Below are 21,060 nucleotides of genomic sequence, written 5' to 3' on the forward strand. Positions count from 1 at the left end.
CCATGTGGGTCTTGGGATTTGAACTTGGTTTTTTTTTTTTTTATAACCAGTTAGCACATGGTTGAATTAATGAGTGGTCGGTGAAATCCCATAATAGGGAGCGTAGATGAGATAACAGGGGAATAAGCAGGTGATCAAGAAGGGGAGAGGTTTTAGGTGAGATGCTAGGGATTATAACTGGCCACCCATTCATGAGTTCAAAGAGTGAGCAGGCGGTGGTGCTCTTAACCACTGAGCCATTTCTTCAGCCCTTATTTATTGTTCTTAATGAAAGTTTCTGGTAATTGGTGTAAGTTGTAAAGTTTTGAGAAAGAAACTGCTAGAGTAAACAGCTAAGAGACTTCTGTTCCTGTCCTATACCATAATTTTTTCTTTGATTATATTAGTATATTCTTGACTGGGCAGTCAGTCGACATAATAAGTCTAGCTGCCTGAAACCACACACATGTTGGCATGTACACAGAGCTCTAGAAGCTTCAGTAAATAAATATTTAGATACATAAGTGTATGGCTGAATTTATCATGAAATAAGTGGTTAACATTCAGAAAGAAAACACTGCTTTTATGATTGGAGAAAAAGTAGAATTTAAGTTGTATTTTTCTAATGTGACATTTATGTCAAAATTGTCTCTCTTTGGACCAAACTCCTCAGGACATAGAAGAGCAAAAGAATCTGTACATAGTGTGGTAGGGGTGTAGCTGATGCAGACATCTGTTACTCTGTAAAGTTTCTGGTTTGGTGACTCAGTCTATATTTTAAGTGGAATATTGCCATACACATTACAGAAGCTGCTTGATAGATTTGATTATGATGATGAGCCTGAAGCTGTGGAAGATGCAAAGAAAGAGGATGCTGCTGTCACCGCTGCAGCCTCTGCTGCTGCTGCTGCTGCTGTCCCTGTCCCTCCTACACCCACTGTGGCCACACCTGCTATTGCTCCTGCTGTGCCAGTACCCTCTACCACCTCGCCCCCTCCTCCACAGGTGCCATTGTGAGTCTCTTCTTAATTCTTTGATAGTTGGTAACAGTTAGGGCTGAAACACATTTCAGTGGGGTCTTTATTTTATAAACTTACATTAATACAATTTGTATCCTTTTCAGAGTTAGAATTTTAAATGTGGCTTTTGTGTTGGACAGTGTTGATTACCTGTGACTCTTGAGTGACATTCTGCAATGTAAATGTGACTAAGAGTCTTAAGTGCTTTTGAATAAGTAACTGAAGTACCTTGTTTTAGTGGCTATCCTGGGGATGGCATGCAGCAGACAGCCTACACACAACATCAAAGTATGGATCAGTTTCCGCCTCGGATGATGGGAATGCAGCAGGATACAGTGCACCATCAGGTACTGTATCCCCTAAGCTCCACTTGAGGGCCATTTGTCCTATCCTGCGTCCAGGCGGGTCCTGCCCAGCATATTCGTCCATGCTTGGAGGGAAGCATGAGGATTAAGAAAGAGACTAGAGACAACTGATAGAGCCAGGAGGGCATCTAGGAAATACTGAGATTCACCTCATGTTTATTTCTCAAAGACTTTATATGCCCTGATCCATAGAGGAGGGGGGAGGCAAGAGATTTCTTTACCAAGATGGAAAGAATAAAGTAATTAACTTTTCAGTACCCAAAGCATCAAATAACCACACCCTAGGTCAAAACATCCTGGTAGTAGCCACACCCTACTACCAGACCTCCTGTCATATAACCTTAAAGGAGCAGAGAGTAGGTCTGAACTCTCTGACCTTTAGTCAAGGGGAAATGGGATCTGCTTTTGTGGGCTTCCACAGCGTACAGGCATTTTTCTTGTCTTGAGTTTTATGAATTCAAGATCTGTTTTTGGAGACCTGTTTGTACCTCTGAGTATTGTTATTACTGTGTAATTTGCTAAGGAGAACTGCAGCCCCAGTGAAAGCTGTGGAATGGGAACTATTTTGAGTTGCTTTTTATCTTAATTACAAGTTTATAAACATGCTCATCTTATAATAATAGATATTTTAGTTAAAGTAGTTTAGTGACATTACAATTCTGTTTCCTTTGCTGTACATCTCTTTCCTGTGTGCTCTGCTGTGGAGTGCTTTAAGCATTGGTGTTGGTAATATAGACCATTGGTATTATGCAACAAAAACATATAGCACACTGGGTGTTACAGAAATTAGGAATTGGGTTATCGAATTTATTTTGCTAAATTCTGTAAGCTCACTTTGCTCTGAATCTACATTAGGGGTGGAGTGGGGACTTTAAAGACACAGAGCCCACACCCGATTAGATTACATTTTAGGTAATCTGTGGGATTTGTGGGGGGTTTGTTGTTGTTGTTGTTGTTTTTATACTACAGTGGTTTTTGTGCACAACCAGCCTTGGGAAACATTGCTTTATAGCCTGTGGGAAGGGTGCCTAGATACAGCCTTAAACTACCTGCGAATTTTCTTGTCTGTTATTTCCAGATCATTCTTTTCATTCGAAGACATATAGTTGGTACTATGATTTTAATGGCTTATTTAGGAAACCTGTTCAGATAATGAAGAAAACACATGAACATACTGCCAGATAGTTTATTACACACATATTGCTATCAATTTCTGTTTGCTGGTTAGTTGATTAGTTTTTCAAGACAAGGTTTATTTGTGTAACATCCCTGAGGCTGGCCTTGATCTCAGAGATCTGCCTGCCTCTGCCTCCTGAGTGCTGAATTCAAAGGTGTGCGCCATCACTGCCCAGCTCTACCAACAATTTTACTTACTTACTTACTTACTTACTTATTTATTTATTTATTTATTTATTTATTTATTGTGTATGCAGTGTTCTGTCTGTCTGTATGTTTGCAGGCCCAAAGAGGGTACCAGATGTCATTATAGATGGTTGTGAGCCACCATGTGGATGCTGGGAATTGAGCTCAGAACCCCAGGAAGAGCAGCCAGTGCTCTTAACCTTTGAGCCATCTCTCCAGTCCCTCTACCAACAATTTCTAAATTCTTACAGAAAGGTATTTTGGGACGTGATTAATTGAGTACCATCAGTTGGTATTGGGATTGTACATGCAGAAGCGTCAGCTTGTTCTTTACTCTTATATTGTGAATTTTACTTGAAATTTTAAACACCCTTTGGTAGACTTTTTTAAATTGCACACATAGGAATGACATTAACACACAGTCCCAGCATTTGAGGTACTGAGGCAGGAGAATTGTATGTTTCAAGCCAACCTGGGTTACACTGTAAGACCATTTAATTTGTTGTCTTGTTTTGAACTTGTTTCTGAGACAGAAACTTGTTTCTGTGTAGTTCTGTCTGTCCTAGAATTCCATTTTAAACAAGCCTGGTCTTTAACATATGAAACTCAGGTGTATACCATCATGCCTAGCAAACAAAATACTTTTTTCCCCAGGAATCTAGAAATTAAAGCCATTTTTTTCTTCTATTATAAAAGTTTACTTACTGTTAAAAAGTTGAAGGAAGACGATTGGTAATCGAGTACCTCTTTGGCTAAGGGCTAGTCTTTCATACTGCTACCTTGGGTAAATAAAACAGTATCTTGAATCACTGTTGAGAATTGTGAGTCTTAGAACCTGTCATCTATGTCATACTTGAATGTGTAATAGTGGTTTTGAGAAAAGTTAGACATAGAGAAATTAAGTTGCTTTTCTTAATTAAAATTTAATGAAGTTTTATATAAAATAAGTTATTTTTGGCTGCTAATACTTAAAATAGATTTAACTCTTCTTTAAAATGAAAGGTTTCACTTCCTCCTAATGGACAGATGCCAGGATTTGGGCTTCTCTCCGCACCTCCATTTCCTCCCATGCCGCAGCCTGGGATGCCGCAGCCTGGGATGCCTCAACCTGGGATGCCTCAGCCTGGGATGCCTCAGCCTGGGATGCCGCAGCCTGGAATTCCCCCAACTCCACCAGTACAACCAACTTTCCAACCTACTTTTCAGCCACAAAATGAACCCCTTTCACAAAAACCACATCAGCAGGTAATAGTTTCTTGGGTTGATTTGTATGCACATTCCTTCTTCTTTGACTGCTGTTTTGCTTTTTCAGTATGTTGAAGATCTTTGGGTACTCTAAAAGTTGAGTGGAAGTCACACACCACAGTACTATCAACTGAGTGCTAAAGCTAGTGTGTGTAGGCGCCTAGTTCACAGTGTTTTATGGTGTTCTATTATAGTGTCGTTTGTACAGAGTAACTTCCCCCTTGGTTTGCATACTATCAAAAGATTTTGTTTTTTCCCTCAGTGGTGACTAGTTAGTATTTGGTCTGACTAGAAAATTAGTATTTCTAAGATTTTTGGCCTCTTGCCCTTACGATTTCCAGATTTCTCATTTTCTGATTTTTTTTTTTTTTTTTTTTTTTAAGGAAATGGAAGTAGAACAGCCTTGTATCCCGGAGGTTAAGCGGCACGTGCCGGAGAGCAGAAAGTCAAGATCTAGGTCAGCATCCAGGTAACTTACAGGAAAGCTGCAGCTGTGTGTCAGAGGAGACAGAAGAGTCAGTTACAGTGCTTTCTTTGGTTTTGTGTTGAGATAGATAGGGTCTCACTCACTGAGTAGAGCAGGCTGGCCTTAAACTCTGAGCAATTCACCTATTTTGCCTTCTGTGTCCTGGGATTAAAGATATGTCCACCATGCCTAGCTTGAGGTTTTTCTGATATCCCTTGATCCATAAGCAGAGGGCGTCAAAAGTAATTCAGTTTTTTAATTTTTTTTTAGTCCCATCTTGGGTTGTAGTTAGTTGGTAGAGTGCTTGCCTAATGTGCTGAATGCCCTGGACTCCATCATTAGCAGTTCACGATCTGGTGGTGTATACCTGTAATCCCAGCCTTTGGGCATTAGAAGTTGGAGGCCAGCTTGGGATATATGAGACCCTTTCTAAAAAGACTCAGAATAGTAAGAATGTCTTCAGATCCAAAGCTCTTCACCTACATTTCATCTGAGTTGATTTAGTGCCTGTGAGTATGTGGTTTTGTAGGAGTTGTATGTTCAGTGTTGCCCACACACGTGGAAATGCCACATTGTTCACAGTTCACGTGTGTTTTCAGTTGCTAAAGAGAAGTCATCTGTAGAAGAAGGTAATAGTAGCAGCCGTGTTTCCAGCCCTGACGACTGGCTTCTTAATGTGCAGATGGAATTGTGGGCAATGTTGGAGATGTTCAACAGAGTACAGTCACAAATGGTCTAGCCATGTTTACTTTTGTTTAAATTATATCCATGCAGTCCCTGCTACTGAGTTCTTGTAGAGTCAAACATTCACTCACCTGGTGTGTTTCATTTTTCAACTTAATATGTGCTTCTTTACCTTTTTTCTTTGTGCCTCCATCTTATTGATTAAAATGTATTAGGTCACCAAAAAGAAGAAGATCTAGATCTGGCTCTAGGTCTCGGAGATCCCGCCACCGGCGTTCTCGGTCCCGGTCCAGGGACAGGCGCCGGCACTCACCTCGGTCTCGTTCTCAAGAAAGACGGGATCGAGAAAAAGAGAGGGAACGGCGACAAAAAGGCCTCCCTCAGATCAAGTCAGAAACTGCCAGTGGTAAGAATAAACCTTTCTGCACACTTACTTCTTGGACTTTCCATGGTGTGGGTCAAGATGTTTTATGACTGTTAGCAAAGCCATAAATGAAACTTTATCATTATGATTGAGTTTTATTCTGAATAGTGTTTCCTTATGTCTTCCTTGTGTACTGCAGTCTTAGTGCTGCTTTATACAAGAAAGTGTCTTTCCACTGGCATAACTATGTCTCTCTTTGATAAGGATTTAGCTGTTTATAAATTATGTTAGCTTGTGTTATCTCTTGATTTTCATCATTTTCGAATATGTATAGTAGAAATACTCTTTTTGTAAATTATTAACTATAACAATTTAATTCATAATAGTGATCAGTATTTACAATGAGACTCATACATAGGAGACACCATAAAAAGAAACTCAGGTTAAGAGTGAGTGCTATACATGTTACTGGCTGGGTTGCTTGGTAATAGAGACTTAGGTTCAAGTCAAGAGTGACACCTTCACAGTGTACAAGAGCATTATCCTACAACATTCTGTTCTTTGTCTGCAGATAGTGACAGGCAAGTCACTTAGGACCTGGGTTTTCATGAGCATTTTTAGGTCTAGTCACAAAGTAACCATTGTTTTTCCAATTTAACGTCCTGGTTTAATTTCTAAATACCTAATTTTCTAAACTCTTTTAAGTGTCTAAAATTTATAAATGGATATTCCTGTTTAAACTTTGGCATTGTAATGTCATAGAAATGACATGTAATGGTGTGCAGTGCTGCTTGGGATAAAGTGACTGTTTTCATAACTGATTGATTTTCAGTTTGTAGTACCACACTGTGGGTGGGACAGCTGGACAAAAGGACTACTCAGCAGGATGTTGCCAGTCTCTTAGAAGAGTTTGGTCCTATTGAATCAATTAATGTGAGTACTTACTCCCCTAAGGGTGCTGATTAAGATGTGCCCAGTTGTTGTTGAGACTCTTGCACTCTGAGGGAGAATGTGCATAGGCTTGTAGGCGGCAGCTGCAGGCTGGGCTGCTCCTGCTCACTTCAACATTATCTGTAGTTGTTTCTTACACAGCCATGTTTAAGTTAAAATGTTTTTCTTGGAAAGTATGTAACAAAATTAGCACAACTCAATTAAAACCAAAATTGAATGAGTTTAACCCTCCAGGTCTGTCTTTGAGGGTGGAAGGGGAACACCCAGCTTTGTTCGCACTTGGCAAGTGCTTAGCAAGACCTTGAGCTCTTGCACACTGGTGAGGGGGGCTACTGCTGCTGGCTGGGGTCTGTACCGGGGTCTTTGTTTTTGTCATTGCCTTGTGTAATGCTGAAATATTTTGGACAGATGATTCCTCCCAGAGGTTGTGCCTATATCGTAATGGTTCACAGGCAGGATGCATACCGTGCCCTCCAGAAACTGAGCCGGGGAAACTATAAAGTGAACCAGAAATCCATAAAGGTACATTTTTATCTTTTATAAAAGGGTTTAATGTAGAATTATGGAGTTTTGGGGGGATTTCTTTTATAATTTTTTAAAGATTTATTTATTTATTATGTATACAGCATTCTGCCTCCATGCCAGAAGAGGGCGCCAGATCTCATTACAGATGGTTGTGAGCCACCATGCGGTTGCTGGGAATTGAACTCAGGACCTTTGGAAGAGCAGGCAGTGCTCTTAACCTCTGAGCCATCTCTCCAGTCCCTTTTAAGTATAATTTTGCTGCTTGGATATGGCTTGAGGCATAAAAGCCTCCTTAAAAATCCCCCTAAAAGCAGTTGCACATTAGTTGACATACAGTTTTATGTGACAATTTCCTTAGTTTCTTTTTGATTAAGAAAGTTTTTTTTTCCATGCAGTGTATTCTAATGAAGCTTTTCTCCTCCCAGATCCTACCCCACCCCCAATTCCATACCCTCTCTCTTTAAAAGGCAAGCAACAACCCAAAGGGGAAGCACAGAAAACATCATACACTCCACAGTGCAGAATCAAAAACACACAAGCAAAAGATCAGTGAGACAGAAATGCCCAACAAAGCAGCTGAAGACTAAGTTCCCCCACCCCTACCCCCCAGAAATAAACCCAAACTTGTTTAGTGTTGGCATCCACTGCTGGGCATGGGACCTCCCCTGAAGTTACTATACCTAGGGAGACTCCCTTGGAAAAGGGTTTTTCCTTTGTAAGAAGATTTCAATTGCAGATGACTTCTTGGTTAGAGGTGGGAGCCATGTCTGCTTCCCTCTCTCAGTGCTGCCACCCTGTCTGGCTTAAATTAGAGTCTCTGATATCCTCCCTTCTTTTCTTCCACATAGTTCCCTGAACCCTGAGGGGTGTTGATGAAGCTTCCCATTTAGGATTCCGGGTCTCTGTGTTATCTCCCATCAATTGCAAGCTTCTCTGGTGATTGCTGAGCAAGGCACTGATCTGTGGATATATAAGAATACCATTAGGAGTCATTTTATTGTTAAGCTAACATAACTTTTTTCCCTTGGATTGTCAAGACAGGGTTTCTCTAACATTGGAGCCTGTTCTGGTACTCCCTCTTGTAGACCAGGCTGGCCTTGAACTGACAGAGATCCACCTGCCTCTTTCTCCCAGGTGCTGGAATTAAAGGTGTGCACTGCCACCACCTGGCGTAACATAAAATTCTTAATAAGTTTTTTTTTCTTAATAATGTGCTAGGAATTTAACCAGGATCTTAATGTAGGCTGTCAATGCCTCCAGCCAGCTTATTTATTTACTTGTGTATTCATTTAGAAACAGGTCTCAGACTGGCCTTGAACTCAGCTCCCGATCTTCCTTCATCCACTTCCTAAGTACTGGGGTTACAGCATGCAATACCACATCTATCTAGCTTTAACTGGAGCTTTAAAGATAATGTTTTCTAGCAAAATTTTTATATAAAAACATGAATGTTCCACAACTTAAGGTTTGCCATCTCTTCTTTGAATTAACTGTTAAAAATATCAACAGACATAAAGAAAAACACAAGTACACAAACAACCATCTCTGAGGGGTCTGATTCAGTGTTGCCCTGTGTTAGCACCTTCGTCTACCCTGGTGTATACTGTAAAAAGATGTTGCCATATCTGTAGACCTTGAGTGGTATCCAGTGCAGTGGGCGTCTTCTTGATGAACTTTTTCTTTGTTGTATGCCGGTTCTGCTGGGTGTGAAGATATTTCTATCCTGAGGCAAAATGAGAAGACAGAAGAGCCACTAACATGTGTCAAGGAGTCTATAAGTGCCATACGGGGACAGCAGTCCAGGGTGCTCACTGCTGCCTTGTTCAGATGAGTAGAGTGGTGGTGGCGTGAACTCTGAAGACTTCTGACCCACTTTTCCTTTCCTTTCTTTGTGTATTTTCACTGGTTATAGATTGCCTGGGCCTTAAACAAAGGAATAAAGGCAGATTATAAGCAGTATTGGGATGTTGAATTGGGTGTTACTTATGTCCCGTGGGACAAAGTCAAACCTGAGGAGCTGGAGAGTTTTTGTGAAGGAGGAATGTTGGACAGTGACACACTTAACCCAGGTAAAACAATGTTTAACTTTTTTCACAGTTCATGGCCATGTAACATATTAACTTTATTCTTTGCACTAGGAAGAGTTTTGGGTAATCTTAAAAGTTCTAGGTATAAGCTAGTCTCTCTGCTGTTGATTGAAGATATTAGCAGGAGAAATACAAACCCTGGTTAAATTCTGACTGTTAATAATTAGAACTTTGCATTAAAAATGGACTGCTTAGACTCCAGTTGCACATAGACTGAGAATCAGGAGATACCTGTAAATCCAGAGCCCTTTGATTACTAGAAGCATTTCAGGGTGCAGACACTGATTAGAGATGCTTACCAGTAAGATACAAGTGTTTAAAGCCCCACTCTGACCCCAGATATTTGTGGTGATGCTCAGCTCTGTGTTATGTTTCAATTCATAATTCAATTCAATTTCTTTTGAGAAATTTAAGCATCCCAAGAAAACACACATTCACACACATGTATTAGACCAGGAAGTTGAGTTGTTTGTGGAGAGTATTATTATGAGTGCCGTGTTACTAGTAAGATTGTGGTGGAGATAATGGATGTGTAAGAAGTGTTAACTTGACAACCAGAAGGAGGGAAAGTGGTGTGATGGTGCTGAGGTGCCCACCGCCTTGGATGATGCATGTTTTCACGTAGGAGGAGCTAGATTTCTCTTCAGGCAGATGAGCCTACCATGCCCAGGTGTGCACTCATGGCCAGGATGAAAAGAATAAGAAGGTGGGATCCTGGAAGTCAGGTCCTAGGAAGTTTCATTGATGAGACAGAAAGTTACTGATCACAGTTAAGCCCCAGCAAAATGTTTTTTCTTGCCTAGAAGATAGTTAAAGAGGTGGAAGGGTGTTGTAAGAAGGCTGCTAGCTTGTTTTCCTGGCTGCCCGGCAGCTCTGCCCCAAAATAACCACTCAGAAACTATATCAATTAAATCACTGCTTGGCCCATTAGCTCTAGCTTCTTATTGGCTAACTCTTAATTTGACCTATATCCATTAACCTACATCACCAGCGGCTCCATGGCTTCTCCCTGACTCTGCCTTCTTCCTCCCAGCATTCAGTTTAGTTTTCCCCACCTAGCTACGTTCTGCTCTGCTATAGGTTCAAAGCAGTTTCTTTATTCATTAATGCTAATCACAGCACACAAAAGGGAATCCCACATCAGAAGGGTGTCTTCAGTTTTTTTTAGTGTTAGGGAGTTACTGAAAAGACAGGCATTAGAAGTGGAAGTGTCTGAATCCATCCATTCTGCTTACATATTTCTGTTGTCAGTTTGAATAATTACTGAAAATTAGTGTAGGGATTTCTTTAATGAAGCTGTTATTTTCTAATTTTCAATGTTTATTTCTATATTTAAAGTTGTAAGTGAAAATGCTAAACATTTCTTGTTACATTCATAGATTGGAAAGGCATCCCCAAGAAGTCTGAAAATGAAGTTGCTCAAAATGGAGGTGCAGAAGCCTCCCACACAGATCCAGTGTCACCCGTACCTAAGCCTTTGCCTGTGCCTGTCCCTCCTATTCCTGTTCCTGCGCCTATAACAGTGCCACCTCCACAGGTAAGGCTGTTAAGAACATGATTTAAAACTTTAAGGGTCTGAAAGGTTGCTTTTTAAATCTTACTGTTCTGTCTAAAATAAAAGTGAATAATAGTTTTTTACATTTGGATATATCACCTCTATTTTTGAACAACTTTTTTCATGAATGTCAATAAAACAATTAATTTAGATTGTTTCACAAGTGTTATTTGGATGACTCAGTACCCTGACTTAGAGTGTCTTAGATATTGAACTCCAGAACCACTAGTAATTTATCTTGTTTTTGTTTCTTATTAGGCTTTCATTCTTTAGGGAGTTGGTATATTCTAAACTCAGATATTCATACCCAAGTCCCAGCTGCTTTGTGGAAAAAGGATTTTTTTTCCTGCTTGTTTGTTGGTTGTTTGGGTGGTTGGTTTTCAAGATAGGTCTTGCTGCTCTCGAACTTGAGGTTCTCAAGTGCTAGGACTCCATGAGCCTTACTGATAGTTTTTTACTACACTTCATATTTGTCAGGTGTTTGGTAAGGGTCACTGGGTGTGTATTAGCTCATTTAATCTCATGCTTATTTTATGTTGGCATGTTCTCAGTTTAGAACACTTAAAAACCAGGAAGACAGTACAGATAATTTGATTTCAATATTGTTTATCTTAGCCTACTACATAAGTTGTCAGCTGTTCTTTCTTAGACTTGTATTTACCAATTTTTAAACTATTTTGCCTTAGAATATTTTTAAATGTCTCCTATGCTGTCAGAACACCGGTAGAACCCAGTGAAATGCAGTGTAAATGGCCAACTTACAGGAGAAAGTAGAGCTTAGATTTATAGCATTTAGGTAGGCACAGGTTACCTACCATCTTTTTAATCCAATAAATGTAGTGGTTTAATAAAATTTTAAAAATACCTGCTTTTATTTTCTTGGTGCACATGCACTGTATTTGAGAGCAGCTAGATATGTATTTGGCTTTTCTTTCCAGGTCCCACCTCATCAGCCGGGCCCTCCTGTAGTTGGTGCTCTCCAGCCACCTGCTTTCACACCTCCCTTAGGAATCCCCCCTCCAGGCTTTGGGCCTGGTGTTCCTCCTCCTCCACCACCATTTTTGCGCCCAGGATTCAACCCGATGCATTTACCACCAGGTACACTGACACAGCTGAGACTACCAACAGTTTGGGGCTCTGATAAAATGATGCAGAAGGCATTGACCTGATTTCTCTTACTCTAGGTTTTCTTCCTCCTGGACCCCCACCTCCTATAACTCCACCAGTATCCATTCCTCCTCCTCACACTCCACCAATAAGCATCCCAAACTGTAAGCATGTCTTTCCTCTGTGCTGGCTTGATGTCTTGGAGTTGGGGTAGGGAGGGAAAGTGAACACACAGTAGGGTCTGTAGTCTGGTTAAGGCTGTTGACCGGAAACATACCTAATTACTCAGCTTCACATGTCAATGTGATTATATTCCTTAGCTGCTATCGCTGGTATAAGTGAAGACACTACAAAAGACTTATCTATTGGAAATCCCATTCCAACAGTGGTGTCTGGGGCTAGAGGAAACGCCGAGTCTGGTGACAGTGCGAAAATGTATGGCTCTGCTGCGCCACCTGCTGCACCCACGAATCTGCCTACCCCTCCTGTAACCCAGCCTGTTTCACTTCTTGGTAAGTTAATTATTTTTTTGTTGTTAGTTTTTTTTTGCCCCTTCAAGTTTGGCTTGGAAGATCTTAAATGGTTTGTGCAGTTCCACTTTACCAGGAGACATCTTCATGGGTGCCATTATGGCCCTGTTGTCTTCAGCAAAACATTTTCATCTGCACATATTAATTTGATACCAAAAATCAATTAAAGTAATTTCTATGCAAGAAATGCTTACATGTTCTTAACATGATTCCAGACTTCCAGCTCTGAGCAGCTGGTTTCTCATATATAATTCTCTGTTCTTATTCCTCTAAAAATCCTGGAAAAAATTTTTTTTTAATATATAGACTGGCAAGTCCATCATCTATGACAATCTTAACAGACTGGTATTGTTTCCTGTGTGAGGATTGTACAGTGAGGTTAGAGCTGAGGCCATTCTCCCCGGCTCCTGGGTTTCCTTCTGCTGGAGCTGCTCCTTCCCACAGCCCCATCGCTGCAGTCAAGGGAGGTACAGCCTGGAGGTTTCCCAGTTATCCTTGTGAGGGTGTACTCTAGTTTGCTTCAGTTACGTTAAGTACATCAATAGTTTTTATAATAACCATCTTTTAAGTTAAAAATTTGTATTTGAAATGATATCACCACGTATAGTTCATATTTGATTCTCCTAATGGGAAGTTAATGCTTCTGAATGAGTCCTTTTTATTTTCAGAGTGTATGTGTGTGCACATTTGCTTTAGGAAAGACTGTTGCTGACCTGAGATGTAGGGTTGTGGGACAGTGGCTTCAGGTAGCACACTTTACTTCATTCCAAAATCTTCTGGAGTGAAGTTTTTACTTTGTACCCCATAAATAGTGAAAAATGCCAATTTCTTTTTAAGGTGAAGTTAGGACTGCTCTTTAGTGTACATAATGAGTTTTAATTTTCTTAATATACAGAGGAAGGACTGTTAGGAAGATTTGGGGAGATGAATTGTTTAATGAAGGGTTGGTTCAAAGCTTGCACTGTATGGGGATGGCATGGATGGACGCACCACTGGACTGGGAAATAAGGGAAACCAACATTGCCAGACCTCACTCGGTTACAGCTATTTTTTGTATTTCTAGTGTAGTTGCACAAGTATCTGATGTAGTTTTCTAATTGGCCCTTTCCTGCACACCCTCTCTACCCGTGCACGTCTCTGCCTTGGAAGAGAATCTGTCCAAGGGCCGTGGTTGTTAGGCTCCTTGAACTGTTACAAAATTGTGTGTATTTGTCATTTTCTTTGGACTTCATAACTTCACTTAATGAGTAGAAAGATTTCATGATCTCCAAGAGTTTGCTAGCTACTGCTTGTAAGTAGTCCTGTTTGGAGTGAGTACCTGCTTCTATTTATTTCTTACTACCACCCAACAGACACTTTAACCTTTGCAACCAACATGAAACAAGTGAAACAAATCAAGATTAATTTGGCATGTGCACATTGCTGAGGAATACTCACATACCTCACATACCTTTCTGTGTATTTGCTCACAGGAAAGCTCATTGAGTCCATAAGTGAGGTGGGATAGGTAAATGGGAGACTTTTAATGTGGGCTCTTTGATTTTGGTTATCTTTGTCTATAACTTTTAAAGCAAAATTGGAAAATGAAGGGTTATTCAAATCCTTGGAAGGTTTAAAATTTGAATTAAAGTAAAAACGGAAACTATTTTATTAAAATCAATTCTTTAAACTAACATGGAATAGTCTAGTTCCAGTTAACAGAAGGAAACATCTGGAAACGTGCTGGGCCTTGTGGCACTGTATTCCCAGAACTCGGGAGGCTGAGGTCCAAGGATCTTGAGTTGGATGCCAGCCTGAGCTACGTAGCAAGCCCCTGTCTCTGAGAAAGAAATCTTGAAAAATAATGGTCACATAAATCTTGACCTTTCAGAGAAATGAGTTTTGGTTTTCTTATTAATACAAAGGTCTAATATGAAAATATTCTTGACCTGATTTCTACATTGTAGTAAAGCAAGCCCTTTGAAGGAGGTGAATGGGTTTCTCCCCTGAGCTGCCATTGTGCTCATTCCAAGGCTTCTGGCGTGGTGGCCCTAGTCCCTCACAGTCCCCACTTCCAGCATTCTTCTCTTGCCTTTAGTTGCCATCTCACACTGCCATCTGTCACAAGAGTCAAAAAGGAATCCAATCCCTGCAGTATTCCTTGGACATACCTGTCACCAGTAAATTTCAATAAGTTCTCACCCATACCTCTGCCTGCTTGAGAGGGTGAGCTTTTTTCAAGTGAGATGTTTTTCCTTTGTTGTTGTTGTTTTGTTTTGTTTTTGTGTGTGTGCAAATAAAGGAGAATTTATTCAAAAGAATCACAGTTCCACCACTTGGGAACGCAAGAATCACATTATGGTATCACAGTGGACCGGGAGCTGGTTGCCGGTGTAGTCCTCCTGTGGGAGCACGGAGGCTAGATGCTCCCGTTCTTAATGGTGCTCTAATGTGTACTGTAAATCTGTAGAAGGAGATGCTGTGTTGACCAGAACACCTTAAACCTCTAGAGGCTAATGCTGAAGTCCCATTTCTTCGTCTGTAAAGGGGATACGATGGCATCGACACGCCAGGGTGTGGTGGTGATTCAGTGGCTAACATACAAAACCGCCCACCTGGGAGGCATTTAGTGAACAGTGGGTGCTATTACAGGTAAGAAATGCCATAAGTGTGCTTAGGACATCTAGAAACAAGTGTTTGTACTCCAGTCTGTGCTGACACTGCTGAGCTCTGACTCATTATAAGCTCTGGTTTGCTCTCAACGAGAAAGCAAGATTTTTAGAACAATAGTCTTTGTATAGTTGCTTGTGCATTTGAAGGAAGATAAGACCAGATCACAAGCAATCAAATCCATTGTTTGACTTATTTAGAAAAAAATGTTAATCATAGCAGCATTTTACTTAATAGCACAACTCAGTATTGAAGGTCTCTACATAGTAGGTACCAAATAGTTTTCTTGCAGTGTGTCAGTATTTTTGAAGCGACACAAGCCTGTCAAATGTTAAGCCGATCAACATTTCACATCGAGGACTAGTTGTAATGGCAAGGAAGGCAGTGAAGAGCCTGGTGCTGCTGTTGATTTCTGTCATCAGATTTGAGTTTAGGTGTCAGTTTGTAGACAACTTACTGTTTCTAGAGCTGAGCTGAGGTGCACTCCCCCCCCCCCCCCCCAGTAAATTGAATTTGGAAGAACACAAGCTTCCATTATTTTTTTAAAAATATTTTTATTCTTTGAATAATGCTCATCATTTGAAAATATAAATGACTAGACATACAACAAGTATTCGTTATTACTTGATTTTAAAGAACACTGTGTTCAGTTAGCGTCTCATGGGCCAAAGTAGCTGAAATCAGTAGTGGTTTTGTCAGACCTAAAGATGACATCTCCAGTTGTCAGTCATCTCGGAGAGAAGATGGTGGCAATTCAGTTCATCCTTTTGATTGTATGAGCATTCATGTTTGCCTTTCAAATCCGTTGTATGATATGTATTGCTAATATTATGTACAGCGTATTTATTAAAAAGTTAATTGTAAATGTAAAGTTTGGGTTACTTTGGTGTTCCAAGCAATAAAAAAGTACACAAAAAATGTTTGTTTGTGTTACCTATCTGTCCTGTGTTAACAAGGATATCCAGAGTATGCTTCAGACACAAACTGCCAGGTGGCATGAATTCCTCTGTGGAAAGTGAAGCCACTTCCCGACACATGCACTTACTTGTTAATTCTCAGTACAAAGAGATTGTCACCTTCTCACCTTACTTGCTTTTGTCATACTACTGCAGACGGTGAAGTTTGTAAATAAAATTTGACTTCTGAGAATAATCTTACAAATGGGGGTTACTTTTTCTCTGCTGTAAGTCACAGTGGTTTTGAAGCCAGACTCACATGTTGATGGCCCATTAGTGGAGTTGCTGGTCTGTGGGTTGGTACCCTTAAGTCTACCTGGCTGCAGAAGGCATTTAAACTGATCTCGGACTAGGGCACCACAAGAAAAACTGAAAATTAAATTGTTTAGTAAATTATACTAAAATGTTTTTGATTTTATATCATTAAGTTAGGAGCCCTAAAATGTGCCTAGAAGTCTTCCCTACATTTTGCTGATTCTTTCAACATGGGTATTTGATTTCTGATGGTTTAGCTTTGGATTTCTCTGCTCAGTCATTGTCTTGAAGTTTATAATTTTTATAGCTAGTAATTTAAACAGCATTTAAATTAGAACATTACTACACCAATCTGCTAGTTGCGTACTAGTTATAATATTAAATATCAATAGAAAATTAGAGGAATTACATGTTTTTTCTTTTTTTGAGAGTAATGCCTGATTTATAAAAACCGTGCATTTTGATACTTTTATACTGAACTTTTGTATCGTTACATTAAATTACAAGCTGGAAGGATATACAGAAGGCCTCTTGACATTATCTTCTAAGAGTGTTCTTTTCAGAGTATTAAAAATACCTAAATTGGTGTTGTAAACACTGTAATATGTTGTTCCTCTGGTCACTAGTATCACATAGAAATGACTTTGAAATATTCCTCACAGTGCCTTCAGCTTAATGTATACAATGTTATTCAGTGGATGGACTGGATAAGGCAAAAGTAATGGTTAAATATATAGCAGAAATTTGCCTAGGATGTGAATTTATGCATGAATACAATATGTTATCGCAAGAGGTGAAGCTCTTCAAACAGAACGTGAGGAAAATAGTATGTCAAACCTCCAAGGGCTTGCACATTGTCTCCATGTCTCCTGAGGCTGTCACTAGGAAGGCCAAGGTGTTGTTCACTAGCCTGAAGAGAACCTGTCATCTTGTTTCTAAGGGACATTTTCAGTAGAGTAAGAGGGCAGAAACTTGGGAATCTAGATAGGTTTTGATAGATACAGATATTTCTGTGAAGAATTTCAGGTAAGACTTGTCTGGCTAACACTGAAAGACTACAGAAAATTATGTTGAATAACAGAAGCTAACTGTGTATTAAGTTTACTAGCCAGTAGTGTAATTCTCCTTTAAAAGTCATAGATGTGTCTATTGGTTAACATAAAGTAGTTAGCTGGTAGCACAGAAACGGTTTTAAAAAGTGGTTATAAACGGTGCAGACTAATAGCTATACAAAGTCTGTTGTCTATGTACACAAAATACTTCGTGTACAGCAAAAAAAAAAAAATCCAAGCCGTCCTTAAAAGATGACTGTCTGATCAGATTTCATTTAAAATTCTTGAGTCCATATATGGTATGACTTTGGACAAGACATCTCAGTATACCTTCTTCCTTAACTTAAAAAGTCTCCCGTTTCTCCGAAAGATTTCTGGTGACATGTTAAGGTCCTGTTTGTAACAGTAAATGGAATGTGCTTTCTCTTACTCTTGACAATGATCTTCCTCTTCCAACATAGTCCACTGTGAACATTGCCTGGGAATGTTCTCAAAGTAAATGTTGATAAATATTATGAATTGGTGAGTCTAGGGGTAGGACACCCAAATGTTGGTTTTATTGTTGTGTCAGGGTTTTGAAGATAGGATATCAAAAACAAAATGCCTTTTGTTGATTGATTGATTAAATAAATACTTACTTGTATATTTGCCTACAGATAAGGCATTGGTTGAGAAGTTAAGGGTAGTGAGCTGGAGGGAGATGTAGTTCAGTACACTTGACTTGTGTGTACTAGTTCCTTGGTTAGATTCCCAGCAGTACACACAAAAATGAAATGAGTGGCCGATAGATGCTTTCCTCAGGTGTAAGAACCCCCTCCCCATGGAAGATACTACAGTGACCATTCTCTAGGTCAAATTAAAAAACAAGTAGCAGTCAGTTTCAATTAAGAAAAAACTTAAAAAGTGCCATAGTTTTCAAAGTTTAGGATCTCTCAGGTTTGTTATGTTGAAAAGATTCTCAGCATTTTGGGACCCATAGTCTCTGCTCTCATTGGCGGTATCTTCTTGATGAGACTGCTCATCATGCAATCACCATTCAAGTGTCAGTGTTAATCCTGGGTCCGTGTCTACTGAGAACCTACTCTGTATCGAGTATTCCTTCAGGTGCTAAAGATAGCAGAATGAACAAAATGAGATCTGTCTCTCTGGTGGTTATTCCTTTGGATAATAAGTAAACTAATATTATCACATGGAGTCTTCCAATGAAGAGAGAAGAAAAGTAGAGGTGTGTTAAGGGTGAAGACACTGAAGATAATGAAATGTGCCATTTGTTATCAGTAAGATGGCCAGAGTGGGCATTTGGAGGAAGTAACATTGAGAAAGAAACCCAAGTAGAGGAGAGAGGAAAATAAGCCACGTAAGTACTGAGATTTGGCATTTCGGGCACACCAACAAAAGAGAGAACCTGGACTAAGAAGCAACTTTACCTGGAGGAGCCACGAGGAACTGGTAGAGCTAGAACAGAGCAATCTCAGGCTGACAGATGAGTGTAGGGGAGTTGTGGGAGTCAGGGCATGCAGAGCAAAGTAGTGCTAGGTTTTAAGACAAGCTTTTTTTTTAAGGAACAGTCTGGGAGCTGATAGAGTAGTTTGTGATCTGAATGCATTTTAAAGGTAGGCCATTCAGGACTGCCCACTTTTTAAGTATGCTATTAAAAGCATCAAATGTGTATGCTTGTCACATGTACATGAGCAGTTGGCACTATGACTTTGTCATTCTTGAGATGCACAAATCTCAGGGGTGCTGGCTATTTTGGAGCGTGAGGGTCATATTTATATGCTCTGTTTTAATTTTGTCCAGGTGCAAGTGCCAAGTACACTGGATAAATTATAAAGGGGAACACTCATACACCATTACATATGGATAATATTTAATGCCACAGAGGCCAGTGAGTTTCAGAAACAATGGGTATGTGGACATAATCCTAGAATTCTTCAAACATTTCACAGTTGAGACTAAGTTGCTAACGCTAAGGGACATAGATTGTACTTGGCAGGATCTCTAAGCAGTTGGTGCACATTAATGAGTTGCCGGAGAAGCAAAGGGAGGAAAAAGCTCCCAGGGTCTCATGGCAACAGATGATGGCATTAAAGTCATGGTAACCGTGCTGCATTGGGAGCCTGGCATTTAGCCACCCATGTACTGTTTTATCCAGCAGAGGGTAGAGAAGGCGCAGCCAGTGGACTAGAACACGGAGAAGTAATCTGGAGGCCATGCAAGGGCAAAGGGGGAAAAGATAGGCTCCCAAGTGCCATCACTGTTGGCTCAAAAAAAAAAAAGTCTTGGTATGGTGGCTCATGGCTGTAATCTCCAAATCCCCAAACCCAGGAAGTAGGAGAAGCAAAAGAATCCTAAATTGGAAGCCAGCCTGGAGCATGTAACAAGAAGCTGTCTCAAAACTAAGTGCTGAGTCTTGGCAGCAGGCTTTAACAAAACGAAGGCTCTTGGTGACTTGAGAAAAGTTCACTGAAATGAAGGATTTAGAATTCTGGTGTAGGGACAGGAGAGAATGGGGGTGAAGAAATATATATAGATGTGATTTTTAAAAAATCCCTGGGGAGAGTTGCTTTATAGGGACATGGTAGGTAAATGCTGAAAGATAGCAGAGAGAGAGAGTGAGTTTCTTCATTTTTATTCCTAAACAGTGGGTGATTCTGGGGAAGCTAGTCTGAGAGAAGCAAAGGGTAGTGTAGGGTAGCTTAGTAGAGAGGTGATAGTGGGGCCAGCATGGAGCAGGGGCTTTGATGTGGCACACACAAGCATAAAACTGACACAGGCGCAAGTAGGCTTTGGAGGCTTCAGGATCAGGTGGGAAAGTAACAAAAGGTGGTTTTGCAAAAAAACAAAACAATGGTATGTTCATACAATGGAAGAATATTTGGTATTAAGAACTCGTTCGTGCTACAGAACTTGGATGAGCCTTGGAAAAATGCCAAGTGGAAGGAGCCACTCACAAAGGACTACGTATTGTATGACATTGTATGATTTTTTTTTAATGCTGGTTAATAGACAAATTCACAGAAATAAAAAAAATAGCTGGGAGGGTGGGGATGATTCATAGAGCAGGCTTTCTTCTAAGGATAATGAAAGTATTCTGAATGTGCAAAGGCCATTGGCTTGAAGTTTTTATATGAGCACATTTAGAATGTGGAAAAGTTAACCACAAAGCAAACCAGCTATAGCTGGTAGACTAAGGAGAAGCATTAACCTATGAAATAGATGCTCAGGATTGACTGGGAAAATGGAGAGTTGCTGATGAGAGAAAAAATGTGTTCTGTATTTAGGAGTTTCCTTTAATTCCTTGAGTCAGTTTGCTTGGACTGGGGTGGGAAGGATTTGGCTTCCATGCTTAGGCCCAAATTTAAGTTAGTATTGGGGTGAAGGCGTAGCTGTGAGAGGTCTGTCATCAGTCTCCAATGTCACAAATTTTAAAAAAATACCAGTGTTGGGAATTTTCTAGGAATCTATGATGGGAGGGAATCAAGGACTAAGAGGAAGGAGATAATTGAGGAAGTCTCAGGATCCTGGGCAGGGTGGTTGGGATTTGGATTGAGTGATAGTGGTTAGTGACGAAGCTTCCATTACCTGCTAGAGGTGAGGCAGTGGCCACAGTGGAGTAGAAGGCCGGGTTAGCCAAGTAGAGATTGAGGGACAGATTCTCGGCCATGTACACTTGTGCTTCTGGTCCTCACCTCTGCACATGGGAGATCTGTCTGTTCTTTAAAGATCCATTTATGTTTCATGCCCTCTGTGGGACTCTGCTGAAAGCCCTTGTGTGTGTGTTTATATGTATCCTTTTCACATCAGGTGTTGAGGGCAACCTCCTGACATGTGTCCCTTAGTCACCATGGTGGTTGTGTCTCTGTAATTTAATCATGAAGCAGCCATTTTGGGGATCATTCGGAAATT

The 21,060-nt window shown here is 40.3% G+C and overlaps 1 protein-coding gene across 8 annotated transcripts in view; it reads left to right on the plus strand.

Moving 5' to 3' along the window:
* Scaf4 (SR-related CTD associated factor 4) overlaps positions 1-21,060 on the plus strand; it is a 59,612-nt gene that overhangs the window by 33,472 nt on the left and 5,080 nt on the right. For 4 of the 8 annotated variants that reach the window (XM_038344688.1, XM_038344689.1, XM_038344694.1 and 1 more), the window contains 12 exons: positions 787-992; positions 1,237-1,345; positions 3,728-3,970; positions 4,354-4,439; positions 5,336-5,526; positions 6,317-6,417; positions 6,844-6,957; positions 8,873-9,029; positions 10,427-10,584; positions 11,541-11,700; positions 11,787-11,873; positions 12,030-12,221. In XM_038344688.1, the coding sequence (XP_038200616.1) occupies positions 787-992; positions 1,237-1,345; positions 3,728-3,970; positions 4,354-4,439; positions 5,336-5,526; positions 6,317-6,417; positions 6,844-6,957; positions 8,873-9,029; positions 10,427-10,584; positions 11,541-11,700; positions 11,787-11,873; positions 12,030-12,221 (1,804 nt within the window). The remainder of the gene's footprint in view (positions 1-786; positions 993-1,236; positions 1,346-3,727; positions 3,971-4,353; positions 4,440-5,335; positions 5,527-6,316; positions 6,418-6,843; positions 6,958-8,872; positions 9,030-10,426; positions 10,585-11,540; positions 11,701-11,786; positions 11,874-12,029; positions 12,222-21,060) is intronic. The other 4 variants (XM_038344692.1, XM_038344690.1, XM_038344693.2 and 1 more) reach the window with 4 other exon arrangements.

Source organism: Arvicola amphibius, chromosome 10, assembly GCF_903992535.2.
Source record: "Arvicola amphibius chromosome 10, mArvAmp1.2, whole genome shotgun sequence".
Lineage (NCBI taxonomy): Eukaryota > Metazoa > Chordata > Mammalia > Rodentia > Cricetidae > Arvicola > Arvicola amphibius.